The 27,155-nt window shown below is 35.2% G+C and overlaps 1 protein-coding gene across 1 annotated transcript; it reads left to right on the forward strand.

Annotated features, from left to right (window-relative positions):
* Nucleotides 1-4,486: 4,486 nt before the first annotated feature.
* Nucleotides 4,487-16,779, forward strand: LOC105970683 (uncharacterized). Its single transcript, XM_088820939.1, has 15 exons — nucleotides 4,487-4,739; nucleotides 4,825-5,079; nucleotides 5,344-5,898; nucleotides 6,596-7,744; nucleotides 7,824-8,151; nucleotides 8,232-8,487; nucleotides 8,590-8,806; nucleotides 9,583-9,938; nucleotides 10,029-10,493; nucleotides 10,896-12,081; nucleotides 12,223-12,576; nucleotides 12,673-12,910; nucleotides 13,271-15,855; nucleotides 15,967-16,094; nucleotides 16,228-16,779. The coding sequence occupies exons 2-15, from the start codon at nucleotides 4,981-4,983 to the stop codon at nucleotides 16,517-16,519; spliced, it is 8,208 nt and encodes a 2,735-aa protein (XP_088677065.1). The 5' UTR covers nucleotides 4,487-4,739; nucleotides 4,825-4,980; the 3' UTR covers nucleotides 16,520-16,779.
* Nucleotides 16,780-27,155: the final 10,376 nt, after the last annotated feature.

The raw sequence follows: 27,155 nt of genomic DNA on the forward strand, positions 1-27,155 counted from the left end.
GATATGGTTATGTATGATATTTGATGGGGGTGCTTATCTTTGACGGGTTTTTTTCTCGAAATTGTTTGGTTTGTGTTTTTATAAAAATAATAATATCGCATTATCGGAACTTGCTTTTCTATCTTCTCCTGTTTGTTCACTGCAGTGTTCTAAAAATCGGCCGAGGCGCGGCGGAGGCGGTCCAAAACCTTTACGATTTTAGTGTAAAAGTTTGAAAAATCGGTTTTTTGCCTGTGAGGCGGTCAAACCTTTAAGGCGGGTCAAACTCGGTGGCAAAAATTGATCAAAAATCGGTTTTTTTTTTTTCTTTTTATAATTTAAAATAAAAGTTGGATTTTAATACAAGAAAATATGAGTTTATTATGCCTTATTTTGTTTATGTTAATGGTTATTGTTAAAGAACAAATAATGTATGCGAGGAATGTTCAAGAATAAATGTAAATTCAAAAAAAATGTTTTTTTTATTTATATTTTATAAGGATATTTATGTATTATGATATTATAATTATTAAACTTTTATTATGTTATTAGGATATATACATAATGGAGATATAACTATGTTTAAATATCTTTATATATATATTTGGAGTATTTATAAATAATATTTAGAAATATGTTATATTAAATTTTAAAAACCGATTTATTTCCGATTTATCACCGATTAATCACCGCCGCACCGATTACTCGTGAGTCATTGCCTGACCAACTCGGACCCGATTACCGCTTTTTACAACCTTGGTTCGCTGTGATTCATTGAGTGAGAGAAGGCTACGAAACGTTCAACGTCGATTGTACATAAAACCTCTACGTTGCAATTTATGCGTCGGCCGAGAAACGAACATGTTGTAACGGTGGCTATAATCCAGAAATCGAGCATAAATCAAATAATTGTCCGCCAAAATAAAACTTGATGGATATCCGCTGAAAACACGACCAAAACTTCATCACTTAAAAGTGATGATAATAATTTATAAAAGTTGGAATACTTTAAGAGTGATGATGATTTATAATCAAATATTTTTAAGTTAAAATTTAAAGAGTTTATATCCCCAACTAAAAATTTAAAGCATCAACCCAAGCCAACGATAGTGGACGAAGTCAAGTCATATTTCAGTCTCTTATTTAAAAAAAAAAAAAAAAAAAAAAAAAAAAAAAAAAGAAGAAAAAGAAAAAAAGAAAGAAAAAAGTTCATATTTTAGTGGGGATAATTACAGTTTTGGTCCCCCAAGTTTGCATATTTTAAACTTCTGGTCCCCCATTTACCGCCGTCAACAAAATACACACTAATGTTGTCACATTTAACACATTTAGTCCCTCCGTATGTTTGACCGTTAAGAAGTAACGGTCAACGGTTGTATTTGGGTTTCTTTTTGAGAAAATTGCAATAAGACCCCTGTATTATTTCAAAATATTCCAAAAACCTCTAAAATTTTATCCAACCATAAATAAACCCTATTAGATCAATTAACCAATTTTAACCAATGACCCCGATTTTTCAAAATCGGGTAATCCGACGTTGACTTTCTTTTTAACTTGGTTGACTCTTTTTTCATTGATTTTTTTTTGCCTTCGTTGACCGATTTTGATGTCGGGTTAACAACGTCGACATTTTTTTCTTGATTTTTATTTTATTTTTATTTAAATTGTTGAGTAGTGGGAAAAATATAATTTAAAAAAAAAAGTCAAAGATGATAATCATCGAGAAAATAATATCATAAAAAAGTCAAAATAAAAGAAAAAGGAAAAAGTCAGCGCATCTCAATGACGGAAAATTTTTAAGATAAAAATTAACGCCCGGTGTTAGCCCCAAAAACTGTTTTACTAGAGTGGTTATCTCATTTCCAAATTACTCCGCACATGCCTAATCCATCTTCTTCATATTTATTTGGGAAGAAATTTAGGATGCACTGGCAATTCCATGAAGAAAAAATTGAGCGGAACAAACTATGGATTTTAGAATTTTTTTAAATTGTATTTAGGCCCCAAAATTTTAGATAAAAACTTTGTTAGAAGTTTGTAGTTTTAATATTATAATACTAGATATTAATATAGTATTATTATTGTGTTATATAGTAATAATATTGTGTTGATCGGAAAAAAAAGTCATAGAAAAAAGTTCAAAAAAATCAAGAAAATTTAAAAAGTCAACTTTGTTAACCGAGAATACAATGTCGGTGAACGACGTCAAAAACAGTATTAAAAATAAAGGAAAAAAAAAGTTAAAAAAATGAAATCAATGGCGGTCAACAGTCAGCGGTAATGGTGGCAAAATTAGGGTCGTTTATCAAAATTCATTAAATGATGAAATTGGTGTTAAATTAGGGTTGAATAAAAATTTAGGGATTTTTATATTATTTTAAAAGAATGCAGGGTTTTGAGTGCAATTTTCTCTATGAAAAATCCCAAATTCAGCCCTAATTCAACATTTGACCGTTACTTCTTGACGGTCAAACAAACGGAGGGACTAAATGTGTTAAAATGTGACAACATTAGTGTGTATTTTGTAGACGGCGGTAAATGAGGGACCAAAAGTGAAAAATGTGTAAACTTGGGGACCAAAACTGTAATTATACTAATTCGTAAATGTGTATTTGATTTCTTATACACTAATTATGATTGTGCATGTCATTTAATTTTACGAAGGTTTAATAAAAGGTTTTTTCTCGATTTTATGTTGAATTTAATTGTTGCTTCAATTTCATTGTAATCACTAACTAAGTCTAGATTTGTAAAAAAGTAAAATAATTAGATAAATATGAATTTAATTATTATTTTTATCAAATAAAAACTAAGAAATATTAATTAAATATTAGTTAGTCTTATTTCCTTTATAAAAATATAGTTGTAGATTTTATTCAATGGGTTTATTGTGGTTATTTATTGCAAATATAACAAAACAAATTAAATATATAAATTAATATTTAATATGTTAAAATTTCCTCATTATTTTGGTGAATTTGACATTGAGGATCATTTTTTTCTCCAAAACCATCAAACTCATTAGCCACATCACTTAATTTATTTTTAAGGGTAAATTACAAACACCCCCCTGAGGTATGACCAAATTACAAAAACACCCCTCTTGTTTGGATAATTACAAATACCCCCCTCAACTCATCAAATTTAGTGGAATCTTCGAGATTATATGGAATATTATCACTTTTGTACCCGTTTTATCCCATTCAAACTCTACATTATGAAGCAAGATGACCATAATATGTGATTTTTAGCTTGTATATATCAGTTTGTGGTGCATCGAAAACTGTTTTTGTGACACAAAGAGTACAAACTAGAGCACATTTCACGGAATCTAGATGACTATGTTGAATTTGGCACCATAAAGGTAAGAAAAAATCCTAGTTGAGGGGGGTAGATGTAATTATCCAAACAAGAGGGGGGTTTTTGTAATTTAACCATACCTCAGGGGGGTATTTGTAATTTACCCTATTTTTAATCTATTTATTTTTATATTATAAATGTCAACTCATTCAACCAACCATCACATTACCCGTTATAGCAGGTCATATGATTAAAGTTCTCAACTTTTGTAACTTGCAGGACTAAAATTCTGATTTTATAACATGGTGACTAAAACTCTCAACTAGCAAACTTACAGGACTAAAAAACTCATTTTTCATATATATATATATATATATATATATATATATATATATATATATATATATATATATATATATTAATATCTCCAATACCAATAGTTTAAGCTATTAGTGAAACGTATCATTTAATATTAATATCTCTAACATGCCCTTTCAAGTGCAGACGAATTACATTTGAAGCCTTGCACTTGAAAGTTTTGAAATGTGTGGCGGTGGGATTGGAACTCATGACCTTTTCATTTGGCCTGACTCTGATACCATATTGAATGAAGATCTCAACCAAAAGGTTAAGCTATTAGTGAAATGTATCACTGAATATCTCCAATAATTACAACAACCCACTCAACTATGAATTTCGTACACGTTCAACCTTATGGTATCAAATTCAACAAAAACTTCTAGATTCCGTAGAATGTTCTCTAATTTGCTCGTAATGTGCAAAAAATACAATTTATAATGCACCACAATCTGATATTTTACAAGCCAAGAGACACACATCTTATGATCATCCTGTTTCAAAATGTGGAGCTCGAATTAGGTCAAATGAGTACAAACTAGAGAATACCCACATAATCTGGAATATTCCATTAAATTTGACACCGCAAAGATGAACGTGTAAGAAATTTCATAGTTGAGGGGTTGGTAGTAATTATGAGATTTTTTTTATATATATATATAATTTGACATTTATTTAATTTTGTACAAGTTTAATACACGTGTATACTCAATTTCCAACAATAGTTTATCCAATTGATATACTCATGTGATATGAATTATTGAGCATTGATACTTAACTAGGAAGTTTTGTAGCTTTACCGTACTCCCTTACTTGATCACACACACCCCAAAAAAAGAAAGTAAAAAGATTTGTTTTTTTTCTTTTTTTCAACAGCATGAGTGAGAAAATTCAAAAAAAAGAAAGAAAAGAAGACCATAAGTCATCAGCTAATAAGTATTGGAAAATGGAAAGACACATCGTACCGCCAAAGAGCTTTCCTTTTACCCAGAAGTGACGATTCAATTTCCTTCAATTCCCCCATTTATGTAAAATCAGTATTTACTAGTGTGTGTCTGTGTGTGAGTGTTTACAAGCTAAGTATGTATACCGGAATATTCTTTGTATCTTTTTCTTCCTCTCTTTATTCTTTTCCTTAATCTCTCAAAGACTTGATCTTTCATGCATGCAATACTTTTGTTTTTGCAGGGTTTCTGTTGAAATTTTATAGCAAGGAGAGTTGAAGAAATTAGCTGGCAGTGTGAGAGAGAGAGAGAGAGAGAGAGAGAGAGAGAGAGAGAGAGAGAGAGAGAGAGAGAGAGAGAGAGAGAGAGAGAGAGAGAAGTTGTTTGATCAGAAGTGAAAATGGAGGGGAATCGTTCCAGCAAGCGAGATGTGTTCACCGATTTGGTGCTTTCATGGTCTCTTCAAGATATCTGTAATGAGAATATGTACCAATACCAGGTCTCTAATTTCCCAATATATATATATATATATATATATATATATATATATATTATATACATGGTTCAGTTAGCCGGTGTATATATAGTACTTGGCTGTCTGTAGAAATCAGATTGAATAGCTCATATATTATATAAGTGTAGATTAGGACACGTGCGTTAAGATACAAAGAAATAGATATTACAACAAACTCTCCATTACATATTATTATTAGACATGTTAGTTGTAGTATCTTTCTAATTATTTCTTTTTACATGTATATAGGTGGAGAAGATTCCAATGTCATTTGAATCTGTTGACCAGTATCTTGGTTCGTACATCTTCCCTTTATTAGAAGAAACACGTGCCCAACTTGCTTCCTCCATGGAAACTATATGTAGTGCACCTTTTGCTGAGGTGGCATCTTTTACTGAGGGAATACATCGGAAGTTGGTGTACATTGTTAAGGTTGATCAATGGAGAAATGGTGTCGGTGATTTTGGTGGTGAGCGGCAAAAAATCTCGCCCGGTGATGTTGTTCTTCTTTCCGATTCGAAACCCGAAACGATTTCCCACTCACCACTTAACGGCGGGACGTATAATTTTGCGTGTATAAAAGATATCATGTACGACGAGATTGATCGTAGTTTTAAACTTACAACTGTTGAGCGCGTGGAAGATGGACAAAGAAAGTCTGCTGAGCGCGTCGAAGATGGACAAAGAAAGTCGCGTCATATGGTTTACTTGATGAACATAATACCACATAAAAGAATATGGATAGGGTTAAGTATGCGTCAGAATTTGAACATTATCGAGAAATCACTCACGAAGAATGATTTGGTAAGGACTTATTACTACTTTTCAAACTCATGTTCCAGCTATAAATGGTTGACTTTCCCCCTGGGTATATTACATTGACCACCTGGGATTAGATTTGGAAATCACTACAAGAAAAAGTTGCATTAGCGACACCCAGATTGTGACAAATGCATACATTAAATGACAATATCTTTTTTTTTTTTTTTTTTTTGTCACTAATAGCTCTTTTAATTCTTGTCCCTTAATCCTTATTCATTGTCACTATAGAGCATTAGCGACACCTCTTTAGTGACAAACATACTGACAACAAATTTTTGCCGAACGATGTGAAATATAGGTGTTGTCACTCAGAAGATTCCGTGGAATCTTTAAGATTCCGATGTGATTGTACGATGGAGAAATAGCTTACGGGATATTTGTGATTAGCAATATCATAGGGGTCTGTAAATTCTTTTGTCTTACCCTGTGGGTGCCTGTAATTTACCCCTTTTATTTTTAGAAATATCTATTCATAGCTTATAAATTTACCCCTTATATTTTTAGAAAAATCTATTGGTTTTTCTTTGATATGATTATGGTTGTATAGAAATTACAAAAGATAAAAAAAAATATTCTATTCATAGCTTCCTCGTTGTTAGATATTGGTTTTGAATATTGCTTCATTAAATTGCATGTTACATCGAATTTTAACTAGTGTATGTACTTACCAATTAAACAGGGTGTGGAAATGTTTGAAGTTTGCCCTTGTCAATACAATGTTGAGATGGAGGAGAAACTGCGATCGAGTTTATCGTCCAAGTTAAACGAATCGCAGCTCGATGCAATTTCTGCTTGTCTATCGAAATCCGAGTGCAGCCACAAGCCATCAGTCGAACTCATATGGGGTCCACCCGGAACTGGAAAAACATCAACCTTAAGCAACTTGCTTCATCTTCTCCTGAAAAAGAACGTCCGCACACTTGTTTGTGCACCGACAAACGTCGCAATTAAAGAACTCGCCTCTCGTGTGGTAGCACTGGTAAAAAAATCATCCGAGGAGAACCATTATTCGTCATGTCCTTTAGGAGAGATGCTTATCTTTGGGAATAAGGACCGTCTGAAAGTTGGCTCGAATATCGAGGAAATCTATTTGGATTACCGTGTCGACAAACTTGCACATTGCTTATTATCAAGAACTTGTTGCAAGGACTCTTTTGCATCCATGCTCGATTTTCTCGAACACTGTGTTGCTCAACATCGAATCTTTGTGGAGAATGAGATAATAAAAGAAAAAGAGAGTCTTGATAATGAGGCTAATAAGTCGCTTCTGGAGTTTGCTAGGGACCGATTTGCAAATTTAGCAACACCACTGAGAGATTGCAAGTCAGCACTAATCCCTCATTTGCCATCAAGTTTCGTTCACGAGCAGCAGATATTTCAAACCGTAACTGAACTTATGTCTCTCCTCGATTCGATCGAGACGTTGTTATTTGACGACAAGAGCTTGACATCTAAAGAACTCGAGAGAATCTTTTTAGGAGAGGGATTAATGGTCGGTGTTGAAGAATCGTCCTTAATGTATACGAGAAGCCAATGTCTGAATATTCTGAGATCCCTTAGGGCTTCTCTACGTGAACTCGGCATTCCGAATGGCATCAACATAACCTGCACGGATTTTTGTTTCAGAAACGCTACTTTAATTTTTTGCACCACTTCAACTGCGTTTACGCTGCACGAACGTAAAACAGAATTTTTCAAAATGTTGGTGATTGATGAAGCTGCTCAAGTGAAGGAGTGCGAATCGAACATAGCACTTCAGATCCCAGGTTTGACGCATGCAGTTCTTGTTGGAGACGAATGTCAATTACCGGCCACAGTTAAGAGCAAGGTAAATAAATATTTGATTAATTTATTTAATTATATTAATTAATTATAAATAATACCTGGGATTTTTCATACTCGCGCAGATATCGGAAGAAGCTGGATTTGGGAGAAGTATGTTTGAAAGATTGAGTTTGTTAGGTCACTCAAAGCATCTGCTTAATGTGCAATACCGAATGCATCCATCAATAAGTCGGTTTCCGAATTCGATTTTCTATCAGAACCGGATATTAGATGCATCTAATGTGCAGAAACTAAGCTACAAAAGATGCTATCTTCAAGGGAGGATTTACGGGCCTTATTCGTTTATAGATATTCCCGGGAATAACGAAGAATTTGATGATTTCGGGCGCAGTCGAAAAAATATGGTTGAGGTGGCTGTAGCTGTGATGCTAGTGCACAAACTCTTCAAAGGTATGCTAATCCCGATTCTCTATTTCACAGTTTTTGGTAGCTCGGTTTAAAACTGATCATCTGTTGTAATTTACGAACAGCGTGGAATGGATCAAACGAGAAACTCAGCATCGGCTTGATTTCCCCTTACGCTGCACAAGCTGCAGCCATTCGAGATAGGCTTCAACGCAAGTATGAGAACTTTGACAAGTTTATAGTCAATGTGAAGTCAGTCGATGGCTTTCAAGGCGGAGAGGAAGATATAATAATTATATCAACTGTAAGGTCGAATAAAAGTGGATCCGTTGGTTTTTTGTCTAGTACTCAACGAACCAACGTAGCTTTGACCAGAGCTCGGTATGCCGTCAAATGATTATTTTATAATTACTTGGATTTGATTCTATTTTTTTTTTCGATAATGATCCGTTGCTTTCTTTTTTATTTTCTATTTACTTATAGTCATTGTCTCTGGATATTGGGAAGTGAAAAAACTTTAAGCGAAAGTGATTCAGTTTGGAAAGCACTAGTATCCGATGCTAAGGAACGCGATCGTTTCTTCACTGCCGATGAAGATTGCGACATTCGAAAAGTTATTATAGACGTTAAGAAAGAGATGGAACAACTTGAAGAACTTCTTAGTGGGGAGAGTATACTTTTCAAAAATTCAAGATGGAAGGTACAACTCGTTTGTTTTATGTTATGCTGAAATTCTATGTACCACGAAAACTTGCTTAATGTTTCCGCGTATCGGATCCGAAGCTTGACGACACTTGCCGGACACCTTATGGGTTGTTTTGCAATTTCTAAAAAGTTAGAAACATGTTTGGATAACAAATTTTCAAATATATTTGTTGCTTCCCTAATTATTTACATGCTTAATGATCAATTGCAAATTGATAGTTTGAATATGTTTGTATGAGAATATATAAAAAGAATTTATATATAAATAAAAACTTATACTCCATCCATTCCATTTTAATTGTCTTTCTAGAGAATTTTTTTCATTTCAAAATAATTGTCACTTTAGGATTTGAATGAAGTATTTATTGTGTTTTCTCAACTATACCCTTATTACTATTAGGAGAATTAATGGTTAAACATTCAATAAAAAGGTTTTTTAGTCATTTTATTATGACTTTTCTAGAATCCATGCACATTTATTAGCTTTCTTAATACGTGTGAATTAGCCCAAAAAGACAATTAAAATGGAATGGAGGAAGTACATGTTTATATAGCATATTTATAAATATACCTCAATACTTTTAATATTTACACATTTTCCGCAAGCTCATGTATCCCCATTTTTTGGATATGCCGATTCTCCGTGCCCGTTTCCCCATTTCCACCCGTTTCCGTGTCCGTGCTACATATCTCACATTTTATCTGTCGATTTTATTCTAGCCTAAACAAATAGTTCTACAACTTCAATTTCCGAAATGGCAAATTTTTCAGGTTGTATTCAGTGAAAACTTCCGAAAGTCATTTCAGAAATTGAACCCTTCCAATGTTAAGAAGCTGGTCATAACTGTTTTACTTAAGCTTGCAAGTGGTTGGCGGCCAAAGAATATAAACGTTGACTGGAAATGCGAGAGCTCTTCGTATATTGTGAAGCAAATCAAGGTTGCAAAATACTACTATGTTGTGTGCTCAATCGACTTAGTTAAGGACCCTGTTTACGTACAAATCTTCAAAGTGTGGGATATATTGCCCATGACGGAGACTGCAAAACTCTTGAAACGACTCGACAGCATTTTTGGTATGTATACGGATGATTTTATCGACCGCTGCAATGAGAAGTTGTGCGAGGGGTACGTAAATTAATTTACGATTTCCTCGAATTCCAATTCAAAATTCGTGATTGGTCGCAATTAATTCTGTTTTTTAATTTTATTTTTCAGAAATTTGGAGGTGCCAAAGAGTTGGTCGGTTTCCGATGATGTAATCCGGTTCAAGAATCAAAATGACACCAAAGTCGATGGTACCGTTGACTGCAGAAGTCATGTTGAAAATGCCAAAGTGAACGAGAGCTTATTGTTGATGAAATTTTATTCATTGTCGAGTGATGTTGTGAATCATTTGCTTACCGATGTGGAAGGCAGAGAAGTGGATCTCCCGTTTGAGGTTACCAATGAAGAGCGTGCAATAATAATGTTTCCAAGGAGCAGCTTTATATTAGGTCGATCTGGTACTGGGAAGACGACTATTTTGACTATGAAGTTGTACCAGAAGCTTCATCAGTACTCCATTGCCATACGGGATTTTGTGACAGCTGGCGATGCTGTGCCTATTTTGCATCAGCTTTTTGTTACTGTTAGTCCGAAACTCTGTTATGCTGTCAAAAAACACGTAACACAGCTAAAGAGGTGCGTTTGGAGCTCTGGTTCGTCGTGTTTTGTTTTTCGTTCTCTTTCTCGTTATATGTTGTTCTTTTTCAATAGAATGTGGAAATGTTACTCATAGATAAATGGCGTATTTTGATTTCTTTTGTGTTTTGTTTTGCAATACTGACTTACATCCATATGCCAACATAGCACATTCAATTTAAACAATTTCTAAAGATTCCGATTTTTCCTGAAAAATATTTATAACATTACTATTGTATATATCTATTTAATGGTTATTAAATGTTGTTTAAATAAATGTACATAATTTTTTAAATTTGCATGTTCTATGTTGGCATAAGGTTTAAGATTGTTCATTTTCCAAAAATGTTTTATCTACTAGAAATGCATGCACTAATGACCTTTACTTTACAATATGTACAGCTTTGCTAGTGAGGATGCCTCCGGAAATAACAACTCCACAGATATGGACGATTTAGATGAAATGCTTGAATTCAGAGATATCCCCGACACATTTGTTGGCATCGAACCAGAAAAATATCCTCTGATTATCACATTTCATAAGCTTCTAATGATGCTCGATGGAACTTTGGGTAATTCTTACTTTGAAAGATTTCGTGATGTAAGAGGCTCCTCACAGTACGAAGGAGGAAGATCTATTGCACTGCAAACTTTTATTAGGACAAATGAGGTTACTTATGACCGTTTTCGGTCGTTTTACTGGCCCCACTTCAATGCTAAGTATACAAAAATTCTTGATCCCTCAAGAGTGTTCACCGAGATAATGTCGCATATAAAAGGAGGTCTAAAAGAAGGGGAATCGGGCGAAACCAAACGAAGCAGAGAGGCATATGTTTCATTATCTGAAAGTAGGGTTTCCACTTTAAGTGCGGAGAAAAGGGATGCGATTTACGACGTGTTTGAGGACTACGAGAAAATGAAAATGGAGCGTGGTGAATTTGATCTTGCTGATTTTGTGATCGATATTCATCTACGGCTCAAGAATGAGGAGGATTTAATGGGTGATAAAATGAATTTCGTGTACATTGATGAAGTGCAAGACCTTACAATGCGGCAAATATCTCTTTTCCGATTTATCTGCAAAAATGTGGACGAAGGATTTGTATTTTGTGGAGATACAGCACAGACAATTGCACGAGGGATTGACTTTCGGTTTGAAGATATTAGATCATTGTTCTATAATGAGTTCTTTATGAAATCATCGGTTTTAGGAAGAAGAGAGAAAGGGGTTGTATCGGATACGTTTTGTTTGTCGCAAAATTTTCGTACTCATACCGGTGTACTTAGGTTAGCGCAAAGTGTCATAGATCTTATTTGCCATTTTTTTCCACAATCGATCGATGTATTGGCTCCAGAGAGTAGTTTTATATACGGCGAGTCGCCTATTGTACTCGAACCGGGTAGTGACGAGAACTTGATTATGAGTATATTTGGACATAGTGGGCATTATGGTGAAAAATGGGTGGGTTTTGGCGCTGACCAAGTTATTCTAGTACGGGACGATTCTGCGAGAAAGGAAATAATTAACTATATTGGCAAACAAGCTCTTGTTCTTACTATAGTTGAGTGCAAGGGGCTCGAGTTTCAGGTTAGAAATTAAATAATGCTTTTCTTTCAAGTAAAGTTCATTTTTTTTATTGTAATTGTATCTGAACCACATTAAATTTGTGTCTTTTTTTTTTTTTGTGTAATTGTATCTGAACCACTAATGTAATAATTAATCTTGTAGGATGTTTTATTGTACAACTTTTTTGGTTCGTCACCAATGAGTGATCAATGGAGGGTTTTGTACGAATACTTGAAAGAAAAGAGTCTACTTGATTCCACTACTCCAAAGTCGTTTCCAAGTTTTAGCGAATCGAGACACAATATCCTTTGCTCTGAACTAAAGCAACTATATGTTGCGATCACTCGAACGAGGCAAAGATTGTGGATATGTGAAAACAATGAAGCTCTATCGAAGCCCATACTCGATTATTGGACAAGGTTGTGCCTTGTCCAAGTACGGAAAATAGACGATTCTCTTGCATTAGCAATGCAAAAAAATAGCAGCCCCGAGGAGTGGAAGTCACAGGGAATCAAGGTTTTTCAATTGTTTTTTCCCGGTCTTTTTTTTTTAATGTATTTTGCATTATTTTGTCTAATTGTATTTTTCTTTTTCTTTATTTTATTTTTGCAGCTCTATTGGGAGAAAAATTATGAGATGGCAACAGTGTGCTTCGAAAAAGCCAGAGAAGAAACATGGGAAAAAAGGGCTAAGGCTTCTGGGCTTAGAGCTTCGGCTGATTCTATGCGTGGTTCAAACCCTAAAGAGGCACGTGTAATGCTTAGGGAGGCTGCCGAAATATTTGATTCTATTGATCGAGCTGATACTGCAGCTGAATGTTTTTGCGACTTGGGGGAGTACGAACGAGCAGGTACATTTATTAGTAGATTTCCAAATGTACTATTGATTAAAATGCGGTAATTTCAGATAAAAATTAACGAAAATTTGAGCTCGATTCATGTTGAAGTTTTTTTGGTCCTATATTGCATGGATTTTAATTTTACTACGCGACAATAAACTTGAAGGAAGTCATATGGGAGCTTAAAAATCATAAATTCGATACTAACTTAGCCTTGATAAAATATTGAATATACGAGAGGACGGATTTATAAACCAAATTAGAGGAGCATTTGTAATTTTTAAGCATTCATATAAATAAAGTTTGCTGAGTTTGTTAGCTACAAGCATTCATATAAATCGATCCATTTTTTTATTTAATTTTCTTGTGCAGGAAGGATATACATGGAAAAATGTGGTACGTCTGAGCTTCGAAAAGCAGGGGAGTGCTTCTCATTAGCTGGAAATTACAAACTTGCCACTGAAGTTTATAACAAGGGGAATTTTTTCGACGAGTGCTTATCAGCTTGCACCAAAGGCAATCATTTTGACCTCGGTCTGCAGTACATCGAGCAATGGAAACAACAAGCATCATTCGATACCGGAATCATGACGAGATTTAAGGAGATCAACAAGATTGCACAACAGTTTCTCGAAAAATGTGCTTTGGAATGTCATAAGAAAAAAGACAGTATGTCGATGATGAAGTTTGTTCGTGCTTTCTGTACGGAGAAATCGAAACGCAACTTCTTGAAGTCAAGGGACTGCCTTGAGGAGCTTCTAATATTGGAGGAAGATTCCGGAAATTTTATCGAGGCTGTACATATTACACAAGAATTGGGGCTTGTTTTACGTGAAATTGATTTGCTTGAAAAAGCTAAGGACTTTCGGAATGCTTCTTTGCTCGTAATTTCGTATGTACTGAATAACTCTCTGTGGGTGTATGGAAGTCGAGGTTGGCCTCTAAAATCATTTCCTCAAGAGGAAGAGATTTTAGCAAAAGCGATTTCGGATGCGAATATGGTTTCAGAAAATTTTCATGCGTCAATTTGTGCGGAGGCCAAGTTTTTGTCTATGAGTGATAGGATGAACTTGTCCGAGTTGATGCAGTGTTATAGTGCTTCGAAGCAATGTAAATCTCGTATGGTCGAAATTCTATCCGTCAGAAAATTCCTCGATGCCCATTTTCAAGTGCATCCGACAAAATACGAATCGGATCCGACAAAATTCCTCGTTGATCAAAGTTTATTCGAAGAACGAATGTCGAAGAACAAAGTCTCTGGTGGAACACTTGTTTTCGCTTGGAACCTATGGAAGGTGCAAAGCTTGGAGATCTTCGAATTTCTCGACTCTATCGAAAGGGCTGACCTCAGCGAATGTGAAGACACTGCTCGATTCTGTTTTAACTACTTTGGAGTGAGGTCGCCGAATAACTCGAGCGACGCCTGTATATTGCTCAACCCTAATTCTGCATGGATTAGGAATTCCGATAAGAGGTTGGTTTTGCCGAAAAGAAAGTTGTCAACTCTTGATATTTGTCATTTTGCTTCGGCTGCTCGAGAATATTGGTGTCAAGAAATAGTTTCGACTGGACTACGAGTCTTGGATGCTCTTCAAGCTCTTCTGACGAAGCCCTCGTTGTCTATGTACTGCCAAAGTGTGTGCCTCGTTCAAATTTTCGACATAACAAGGTTCGTCGAGTCGAAATCACTCACCACTAAGAAACTGCAGAACTTTCTTTTGTTATGCGTCGACTCCAGATATTTCGATTCTGTTTTTCCTTTGGACCCTCGACACTCGTTATCTGAGGATATGGTATCTTTAAGGGAATCCGAACTTTCCAATAATTTACTCGAAGAAATTATCTCGAGAAATATTGTTAGCTCAAGGAATAATAATGAACTGACGTATAGGCAGATAGGAGAGGCGGTGATGACAATGCTCGGGTCTGGATTATTGCAGAGAAACGGAATTCATGAGAAAATTATCGCAAGGCTGTCTGAAAACTCTTCATGGAAGTCATTCATCGAGAATCTGATCAGTGTGCAAGAATCTTCCAAAGATTCTCTTAGTCGCGAGTTTCATAATGCACTTGTAGAAACTTACAACATAAACTGGAGGGCGAGTGACTATATTTCTCCGAAATGCTTCTTTTATCTCGTGGAGAGGCTCTTGATTTTGGTTCCTCACTCTCGAGGGTTTTTTTTCACTACGAAATCGTCGTTCGTGGAGTATTTAATGTGCCTTAAATCGGATGCGAATCCGAGTTCCGGTTTAGCAACGGACGAGAAATCGTATGCTGCAGACACGTTTAACTTTGTGGTGAGTGTGGTCAGAGAATGTCTTTATAACAGTCAGGGTACAGCAGAGTGGATCGCTCGTTCGAATATCAACGGCAACTACTATTTTCCAGTTCTTATGCTGAGGTTGTTCATGATTCTGTGTTTGTCGTGTCTGAATTCGGAGTTGTCGTTCAACGTACTTTTCGACGTGCTTAAAGTAGCTCATATCAGAAACCAGCTGCCGTGGAAATTTTGTGAAGCGATTAGGTGTAGAAGGATGAACAATGTGTCGGACGAATCTGCAGTTGGTGGAGCATTCAATATTATCGGGGATCCACTTGTTATTGTAGGCTCGAACGAGAATAGTCGTCGTCTCGAGTTTTTATGCCCTAATGCAGTTTTTCTTGATTTGAAGTCCTTCTCGTGTAGAAATGAGGTCATCGAAAAACTCTTTCCTAAGAGCAGTGATAAAGAAGCTACCGTCGAAAGAAATGTTGTTGGTGAACAAGTTATTACCACTACGCAATCCTCAAAAACGACATTGGAAACCGATTCGCAATTGAACAGCTCGGAGAAAGGAAAAGTGGATCTTGAAATAAACTTAAAATGGGGTATTGTTCGGGAATTGTTTGACGCCTTGGAGTCGCTAAGGAATAGAAATGATGGAGATTCGAAGAGCCTTGTCTTGAGAAAGAAGGTGAAAAGTGAAAACTTATTATTATTTTATTTTAAATTTTATTATTTTTATATCTGGCTAATATATATGAATCATTTATATGATATATCTTGTCTGCTTGTTTGTTTTTAGGAGGAAATGGAGAACCATATTAACTTATTAACTGCTGAAATGGCAAAGGAAAGTGATAAAAATGTGGTGGACGAAGTTACTGCAACGATTGAGGAACTGACCGAGCTTTGTTCTTTGTTAGATACGAGGTTAGTTGTAAGAAAATCATTTCGGAAATAACTAATGTTAATATGTGTTCAAGTTACTTTGAGGACTACTTTTTTTTTTCTCTCTTTTATTTTTTCTTACCCTTTGTAATTAAGTCATTGTCATGATTATCAGTGACTTCGATACTAAAGCAATGCCGAAGATTGAAGTAACTATGAAGAGATTGGAAGAAAGGAGGCCTCAATTAATGTCGAGTTCAAATAATGAACCACAAAATGTAAGTACTATTGAATCTCAAGTGGTGGATGATCACAAGATGATTCCTTCGAGTTCTGTTGTTTCTGATGATGACGAGGATGACGACGGAAAAAATAATAGAAAAAATGGAAAAGGAAAGGGCAAGAAGAAACCGCAGTCGAAAAAAGGGAAAGCGAAAGGGAAAGGGAAAGCTGGTAAAAGAAAGTAAATAGGATCAAGAGATAACTTTCTTGGATTTGAAACAAACATTATTATTGCAAGATAATATTTTTGTTCCCCTTTTTTTTATGTTGCTTTTGTTTTAAACCCAGGTGGTCGATTGCTCATTTATCATGTACTAACATTTTACGTATAAAATGCGTGTGTGTGTGTAAGTACATGATTGTATGACCTGTCACATGTTATGATTGTATGGCGGAACATATGAATTGGATTTTGTATGAACGAAAAAAGGAATACGCTGCGAAACCCGTCGTTTTTGTAATGTCGAATTGCCAAAAGAAGTTCCATGAAATAATTTAATGTAACTTTCATGTTTAGACAACAAGTTTGGAGGAGTTGGGGTTTATCAACTTCCTGCTAACAATCTTAACTTTCATGCTTAGATATATGTATCAGGGGCGAATGCATATAGAAAATTACAACTTTAACCCTGTTGTGAATAATGTGGAATGTGGGATTTCCTAACATAACCACTTGATGGTTCTTAACTTCCTACTAGTTTATTGACTTCTCCATTATTATTCAATGGTGTTTGTGGAGATATAACTTCCATGTAACCTCCTTGTAACGGTGGTTTACACCTATATAAATTAGAATCTCCGTTCCCCTAAAGACACCCACAATTATGTCTCTAAGTTTGTCTCTCTTGTTGATAATTTGTGTTCTCTCCTTCTCCTCTCTCTATTATTGTTATTTTACGTTCTTATGTATTTCCACAATCACAAACCAAAGAGCTAGATTAAACAGGCCATTTTACGACACGCTATCTGCACGAAGTGCTCACCGTTATCGTTGAAAGACAATCGTTCGTGGGGCGAGGATACTCGAAGAATTCGAGGTGCTCGTGGAAAGGTAATTGCGTGGGACAAGGTTACTTGGAGAACTTGTGATCCGGGTAATATCGGAAGAATGTACAATATTCTTCGAAATATTTTGATTTAAGCGTTTCAAGTAAACTTTAATCCCCTTGCAGTTTTGATTTCGTAAGAGATGCATGATAGATGTATTTAATGGCATGAAATATATGGAGTATATATTTATGTTCAAGTCATTACTTCATTAATACTGTGGATAATTTGAAAATATGATCTGATCGGTAATATTTATTCTATGAATAGTGTATATATGGAGTATATATTTATGCATGATAGATGTATTTAATGGCATGAAATATATGGAGTATATATTTATGTTCAAGTCATTACTTCATTAATACCGTGGATAATTTGAAAATATGACCTGATCGGTAATATTTATTCTATGAATAGTGTGATTAAAATGTCTTCTTATTTCATATAATAGATGCTCTGAGCATATGAAATGATATCTTATTATTGGGCAAAAGTATTGCATGTTCAAGTATGAAATATTATCATGAATTTGGCCGTCTAAATCACGTTATATGATTCTCTGTATGCTATATATGATGATGTCAATGTTTGAGATTCAAAGTGATGAAATATGGTCATATGTTCTTTTGTCTCATGCTCTTTACGTATAATCCATTACTCCAAATGTGATTGTATGGATTTTGCGTTATGGATATAATTAGTTAATTGGTAATCAACTATCCCAGTCATTTCAAATTAGTTCGTGGAATTTGTATAAGTTATATATACATGCTAATTAATACAGTTTTGGTTATCTTTTATACCATCACTACTAAAAATTATCCTTTCGTGACGGCTAATTGGTCTAATATGTCTTTGATGTTTGACAAATTTATATTGTCTTAATTGCATGAAGACTTTGGTCTATCTCTAACTGAAAATTCTCGCTTGGCGCATTGTTTATTTTTCATATGTAATTTTATGAAATATGGTAATCAATATTTGGTTCTCTTATATTCTTTGTCTAATGCAAGTCGTGAATAATGTGCAAACATGCATTATATGAATTGTTAGATCAGAAGTTCTAATAAATAAAAATGTTAATGGAACTGTTTTATGGATGTTACCACTGGCGGCACTATAGAGGGGCAAGGGGCTGTTGACCCCCCGAAAAAAAAAAAAATTTATTTAGGTATTTTGCACTATACTTTTTAAATTTTAATTCCCCCCCCTCCCACAAAAAAAAAACATTTTTTTGTAATACATGTCTTAATCCCCTTTTTTTTTCCTCTATAATTTTATATAATTATAGATAAAAAATCATATTTAATACTAACAATATAAGATAAAATGATTACACTTTTTACTATTTTTAAGTAAAATTTAAAAATATTTACTTAATTTTTTCAACCAAAATATTAAGTGTAATGCATTATTAAAATCATTTGGATTAATTATATTTTATTTTTTGCATGGTTGAAAATATGATAAGATTATAATATATATTGTTTTAATTGAAACTAGCAATATAAACTTATTTTTGCAATGTCTTGCGACCCTAAATTTGTTTTTGGGGCGCTGCCTCAAATCTCGAAAATTTTACTCGCGCCCCCCCACCCCCAGTGGCGGAGCCACCCTTTGGCAAGGGTGGGCTCCAGCCCACTCTCATTTTTTAAAAATTTATACTACATATTATATCTATATATTATTAGCCCCCCCAATAGTTTAATTTAGCCCACCCAAATAATTTAGTCTAGCTTATTTACCAAAAAATTATGTTATATTAGTTGAAGTTTATAATTTGTAGTTATTTTATGCTATTTTATGTTAATGAATAAAAAAAAAATCGGGGGCGCTGCCCTCGAACCCCCGTCAATGTTAAGCCCACCCACCCATGTAATTTAGTGTAGCTTATATTAGTTTAAATTTATAAATTTGTAGTTATTTTGTGCTATATTTTTATGTGAATGAATCAAAACAAAAAACGAGGGTGTTGGCCCCTGAACCCCCGTTAATGTTAAGCCCACCCTGTCTAGAATTCCTGACTCCGCCACTGGCCCCCCCTCCCCCTGATGTTTTCATCCTAGTTCCGCCCCTGGATGTTACATTCCTATAAAACAATAATACTTCATATTGTATTTGATTTGAGATGAAACAAATGAGCAAACTCAAGTTTGCCCAATTTATTGTATCTGGTGAAAGTTATATTTGTTGGAGAATGAATGTTAAGATCCACACGCTTAGTGAGCAATTGAGAATGGTTGTTTTCGAGGATAACTTATTAGGTAAAGTCCAGAAGGCTGAGACTATGTTTCTGATTACGAAATAATTAGATGAAGTCTTTCGTCTGGACTATTCATCGAATGAGGGTCCCTATAAATAATGGGATATCCTTACTAGTCGTTTTGATTACCAAAAGACAATGCACTTGTATGAAGCAAGGAGCAGGTGAATTCATAAAACGATTTATATATGAACTTTAAAATTTGAATGGAGCTCAAAATCAGAGCATAGATATATGTTTTATATGTGGTCGATCTGAGCATTGATCACGCACTTGTAGTGCGAGGAACGTTGGGGCTGGACATGCAAATAATAATGCACCAATTATGTTATTTTTTACGAAGCACACCGCCCCTTATTTTATTTTTACGGTTGACTTAGATGAAATGACAAAATTGCCCTTACTTAAAAATAAAACAAACTACTCAACTAAAATAAAAAATGAAAACAAAATACCAAAAAAGAAAAAAAAAAAAAAAGAAAAAAAGAAAAGAAAAAGGAGAGAGAGGGAGCGCTTCATCTTCACCACACTACCCACCCCGTCTCCTGCTCCCCTCCCCCAACCTAAAACCAAACAACTCTCTATTGAAGACCTTAAATTGTACATCCACCGTCGCGCACGTGGGAGAGCCAGCTTAATTTTTCTGGGATATAATTTCTAAAATTTTTAATTAGAAGAATATTTTGGTGTTTCGAGGGAAAAAAAATACATACGCAGGCGCAAAATCGGCGCGTATAACACACGAGCTCAAATTCAGGCTAATAAGTAGAAATAATATTCAGATGATTGTAATTATATAGGGTAAATTACAAACACCCCCCTGAGGTATGGTCAAATTACAAAAAACCCCCTCTTGTTTGGATAATTACATCTACCCCCTCAACTATGATTTTTTCTTACCTTTACGGTGCCAAATCCAACATAGTCATCTAGATTCCGTGAAATGTGCTCTAGTTTGTACTCTTTGTGTAAAAAATACAGTTTCCGATGCACCACAAACTGATATATACAAGCTAAAAATCACATATTATGGTCATCTTGCTTCATAATGTAGAGTTTGAATGGGATAAAACGGGTACAAAAGTGATAATATTCCATATAATCTCGAAGATTCCACTAAATTTTATGAGTTGAGGGGGTGGTTGTAATTATCCAAACAAGAGGGGTGTTTTTGTAATTTGGCCATACCTCAGGGGGGTGTTTGTAATTTACCCAATTATATATTATAAAAGTAATGAAAATATGGTGCCAAGAAACAGCAAATTAATATGGTGCCAAAAACAGCAAATTAAGGTTGCTGGACAATATAATAGAAATATTATATTTTTCTTTTGAATATATTTATGTACAATATTCAGATGATTCTATTATAAATTTATGGTTGTAACTATTATCAAAGTAACGAAAATATGGTGCAAAAAACCGTAAAAAAATAAAAATTAATTGAATATACTTTTGATGTTGATCAACACCAAAATACGTAAAAACATGGGATGCTAATACCCAAATAACACATAAAATATTAAAAAAAAAAAAAAAAAAAAAAAAAAGAGGCACGACTAGGAAGATTAGCCGGCAACATAAATCTGAAATTATCTAAAACGAAATAATCGTCTTTCCTTTAAGCAGCATTTTCCATTTCCAGTCCAACGTGATGCGACGGCTTTACATAGCGGACAGGAATTCTTGGTACGCAACCATCGTTTGATGCAACACACATGATATTCATGTCCGCAATTGAGAATCCCAATCGCCGCCGTTGTCGTCGTCCCCTCGTTTTCTTTGTCACAAGACGTGATCATATCATCCAAGCAAATCGCACAAATTTCACTCTCCTCATCCTCTCCTTTACGACACGAATTCCTTGTTTTCAGACAGTTTTCGATATCTTCTTCGGTCAAACCACTGCGGTTGCCGTTCCTATGAATTTGTCTTACATGTACGGTACCACGAACCCCGATACGCGAAATTACGGAGTCATCGCCGGTGTTAATTAGCCTTAAACCAAGCTGATCAGGCGTTAATTCTTCCATCAATCTTTCACAAGGGTGAGAGAGAAGAGTTGGATCTATACCTTGTATATATACATACTTTTATAGAGTTAAATGCAAAAACCCCCCCTGTGTTAATCCTAAAGACCAAAAATCCCCCCGGGATAAAAAAAGTGACAACAACCCCCCTGTAATCAATAGTCAAAGCCATGCACCCCCCTAATCTTGGTGCGTGTCATTCACTCACCGGGTGTGCGACTACTTATGCGATTTTTATACATTTTGTGCGTGAAAAGACAAATTTACCCCTCTGATTTTACAATCATAACAAACCCCTCACGTTTCAAACACCACAATTTTCACGCACTAAACACACACTAAATGGCGATGGCGGCGGAGCCGCCGGAGCAGGAACCGGCGACGCCCAATCTCTGGGCGGAGCTGCTGAGAAAAATGCTGTCGGAAGGCGCCCATCTGCCGGACGACGACCAGCTCGATTACTCCATTTCCGTCGATTTCGCCGGCCCTCCCCCATTTTACAACCCGCCGCCGTTAAATTCCACCTTCCCCAAACCAAAATTCACCACCTTCCCCAAACACCCACCCTCCCTCTCCCCCAGAAACCCTGCCTCGTCCAAATCCGCCTCCAGTTCCGACACCACCACCACCTCCGACAACTACAACAAACCCTTGAGCGCCGCCCATCGCCTCCGACGACGGCGGTGCCGCTTCCGATCTGCCGCTTCCGATCCCAGCAATTCCCCTCGCTCCGATGAGGTTAAAACCGAAACAAAGCACGTAAAACGTGGGATTAAAAGCAGAAGGTGCAGTAGGTGCAGAAATCGAGGTAAAGGAATTATATGGGGGAAAGAGGGGTGCGTAGTGTGCGGAGCAGAGTACTGTAAAAAATGCTTGTTGAAGGCAATGGGATCCATGCCGGAGGGGAGAAATTGCCGGAGAAGATGATACGTGGATGCATCCGTACGGTGATGTGGCTGCTTGGTTGGTTGCCGGAGAGGGGTTTCGGTCCATGAACGGAGCCGGCGACGGCAGTGGTGGGGTGGGGTGAGGTGCGCAGAGAAATTAAAATCAAAGTGTGTGTATTTGTGTGTCTGTGTGTTTTTTTCATTTGAGGAAGATGGCTTAATTGAAAATATTAGGGACTGAATTGAAAATTTTATAAACTTCATTTGGGTCATAAAATTTTAGATGTTGGACAGATTTATCTGAGGGTTTATTCGTCTTTTCACGAGCAGTCAACGGATAAAAATAAAATGGGTCGAGTGTGCATGTTTGTACACTTATTAGGGGGGTTGTTGTCACTTTTTTTATCCCGGGGGGGTTTTTGGTCTTTAGGATTAACACAGGGGTGTTTTTTGCATTTAACTCTACTTTTATAATACGAGTTCGAGTATCTTTCTAATTCCTTTTTTGTTGGTAATACTTACCATATTATGGAGATCTTAATCTTATAGGGGTCATTATAAATAAGCCCATCAATGGGTATTTATTCATAAAGAGACCAAGACAAAAAACTCATTTACAAATAAGTCCACACATGGTTCAGATTTTTGTAAAAGACTAAAATAGCCCCTCATACTTTAATATGCTCCAATTTCATCCTTAACTTAATTTAACCTCAATTTGACCCCAAATTTCACAAATTATTCGATTTTGACCCAATACCTTTCTTTTTTGCCGCCGGATTCTGGCGTTGACCGGCGGTCAATGCCGGTCTCCGGCGTTGACTTTTCAAACTTTTTTTTTCTTTTTTCTTTCTTTAACATTTTTTTCTCTCGTTAAAACAACAATGTTGCTGTGATTGACAATAATAATAACTATATTACTGTTAAACACAGTAAAATTAACTAAGCTACAGTTTAATAATTTCATGAGAAAATTATCGCAAGGCTGTCTGAAAACTCTTCATGGAAGTCATTCATCGAGAATCTGATCAGTGTGCAAGAATCTTCCAAAGATTCTCTTAGTCGCGAGTTTCATAATGCGCTTGTAGAAACTTACAACATAAACTGGTGGGCGAGTGACTTTATTTCTCCGAAATGTTTCTTTTATCTCGTGGAGAGGCTCTTGATTTTGGTTCCTCACTCCCGAGGGTTTTTTTTCACTACGAAATCTTCGTTCGTGGAGTATTTAATGTGCCTTAAACCGGATGCGAATCCGATTTCCGGTTTAGCAACGGACAAGAAATCATATGCTGCAGATACGTTTAACTTTGTGGTGAGTGTGGTCAGAGAATGTCTTTATAAAAGTCAGGGTACAGCAGAGTGGATCGCTCGTTCGAATATCAACGGCAGCTACTATTTTCCCGTGCTTATGCTGAGGCTGTTCATGATTCTGTGTTTGTCGTGTCTGAATTCGGAGTTGCCGTTGAACGTACTTTTCGACGTGCTTAAAGTAGCTCATATCAGAAACCAGCTTCCGTGGAAATTTTGTGAAGCGATTAGGTGTAGATGGATGAATAATGTGTCGGACGAATCTGCAGTTGCTGGAGCATTCAATATTATCGGGGATCCACTTGTTATTGTAGGCTCGAACGAGAATAGTCGTCGTCTCGAGTTTTTATGCCCTAATGCAGTTTTTCTTGATTTGAAGTCCTTCTCGTGTAGAAATGAGGTCATCGAAAAACTCTTTCCTAAGAGCAGTGATAAAGAAGCTACCGTCGAAAGAAATGTTGTTGGTGAACAAGTTATTACCACTACGCAATCCTCAAAAACGACATTGGAAACCGATTCGCAATTGAACAGCTCGAAGAAAGGAAAAGTGGATCTTCAAATAAACTTAAACTGGGGTATTATTCGGGAATTGTTTGACGCTTTGGAGTCGCTAAGGAATAGAAATGATGGAGATTCGAAGTGCATTGTCTTGAGAAAGAAGGTAAAAAGTGAAAATTTGTATTATTTTGTTTTCAATTTTATTATTTTTATATCTGGCTAATATATATGAATCATTTATATGATATGGTATCATTATCGGTACCAGTATTGGTATCGGTATCAGTATCGATATCAGTATCAGTATCAATATCGAATCAGTATCGGTGTCGGTATCGGTATCGGTATCAGTATCAGTATCGGTATCAGTATCAGCATTAGTATCGGTATTAGTATCGGTATTAGTATCGGTATTAGTATTAATATTAATATTAGTATTAATATTAATATTAGTATTAGTATTAGTATTACTATCAGTATTAGTATTAGTATTAGCATTAGTGTTTGTAGGATTACGATTACTAATAGTATTAATATTAGTATTAGTATTAGTGTTATATTAGTATTAGTATTAATATTAGCATTATTATTAGTATTAGTATTACTATTAGTATTAGTATTAATATTAGTATTAATTTCAGTAGAGTATCAGGTTAGTATCGATATTCGTATCGGTATTAGTATCAGAGTTGGTATTGGTATCAATATTGTTATCAGTATTGGTATCATTATTGGTAGTGGCTTATACATCATATCTATTTTGCAATATTTATAAGTTGTATTGTTGTTTGAGTAATGAACATCACTAATTGAATGTTGTTATTGATAAACTTGCAGGTTATTTGAATATCTATTGAGTTACTTCTCTACTACCGTGTTTGTTGTTAAGTTAGTTATTTTGTAGAAGATTCACATGGTATAGTAGATTGCATTCCATGAAATATAGTTATACCATATGTTTCAAATGATTTCACTTAATCTTCATATCGCGTTTTGCGCGCTTCATGTTTTCTTCTTTGTAATATTTAATTGAATTTCATTTGTTACAACTTTGAATTAAGAGATAAATTTATGTTTTTTTATTTCCTTCCATTTTGTTTTACTTGAATTGGTGTTGTTATAAAGAGATAATTGTTTACATATTATTATTTTTCTCAATTTGAAGCAGACATCCGTGCAACGCACGGGTGAAATACTAGTTTGGGTTTATTTTATATACCCCTAGTGCCTAATAAATTAGGGATAAATCCAATCAGAATTCTTACTTTTGTATATTCCTTGGTAAGGGTGCAAGTTGGAACAAATTTTCAATTTCCGCCGGTTCCGATCCGAAAAGTTTCAATTTTGGAACAACTTTTTTCATTCCGAATTTCGAAATTCCGATTTCCGAAATTTTCCAAATTTTTTGGATTGAAATTGGAATTATATAAAATAAATTTGGAATTTCCGATTTCCGATCCGATTTAATTCCCAAATTAATTCCGAAAAATTCCGATTTTTTCCGAAAAATACACCTATAAATAGTATATATTATATAATACTTATTTTCCGAAAAATGCACCTATAAGTTTTGTTTTATGATTTTGACATAATGAATTGTTGTTAGAAGTTTTATTGGATATTATGCTGTGTTTATTTTTATTTATTTTTTTGAACTGAAATTTAGTAGTTAATAGTTTTACTTTTATCGACGTGGATGCTCTTATTTTCGAAAAATTATGAACATTTTAGAAAATTTCGGCTAAGTTTTGAAATTTAAAGCTTATGTGATTTCCGATTTTTTTTCCGAGATTCCGAAATTTCCGGGCCTTATGAAATTGGAATGAGTTTTTAGATTCCGAAAATTTTGGAATTGGAATTGGAATTGATTTTGTACTTCCGATTTTTTTTGGAAATTTTCCGAAAAGGCTAATTTCGATCCGATCCATCCGACTTTCACCCCTATTTCTTGGTGATGGGAAAATACAATCTATGGAATAATACGCATAATAAAATATAAATCAAATTCAACTAAAAGCGTGCATTCCCCAAAAATCACACAAAAGATCATCTTAAAACTTCCTCTCGTCTGCAAAATTGTCGAAACCGCACGCAATCTTCAAACAAATATGTTCACAAAAAATCCTTTCTCAACCACTTCGCTGTGAAATTTAAGGTCGTCTACAGCATAAAAAAAAATGGGGCTGAAAGCAAAATCAAGCAAAAAAAAAAAAAAAAAAAAAAAAACAACAGGTAATTTTGCAGAAAATTTGTATTACGATTAGTGCCTGCTTTTGCGGGTTTTTTTGTTTCTTAGTTCTTACAGATCCATGACTCGCAGTAGTCATGCTTCGTCGTATACTGTTACCTGTAGTTTTATATTTTTTAAATCTTACCTACAACATGATTCTCTACCCAGAAAAGCAGAAAATGACTAAGACCGAAGAACTGAAACCCCTAGACGCATGTATGTTTCTTTCTCTTCACCATTTATGTTTGTGCTTTCTCCATTGCAACACAAAGATTGATAGTTTTTTTGTAAGATTGATAGTTGTGTGTAGTGATTTTACAGTTGAGACCGACCCAGCAAAAAATGAGGTGCCGTGTGATATTGGGGGGCAAAGAACCCGTAGCTGTGTGTAGGAGAATGTAGATACATGTAGTAGTATTATGTATTTTCATATCCTCAGCGTCCATGATATCCGCATTTTAATTATTGTATATCAGGAAACAATTCTAGCGCGCCAGGCACTAGATCATGGGGGGCTATACTACAGAATACCGTGCGATACTACATAAAACAGTG

Source organism: Erythranthe guttata, chromosome 7 (assembly GCF_056151865.1).
Source record: "Erythranthe guttata isolate IM_541 chromosome 7, IM_541, whole genome shotgun sequence".
In the NCBI taxonomy this organism is placed as follows: domain Eukaryota; kingdom Viridiplantae; phylum Streptophyta; class Magnoliopsida; order Lamiales; family Phrymaceae; genus Erythranthe; species Erythranthe guttata.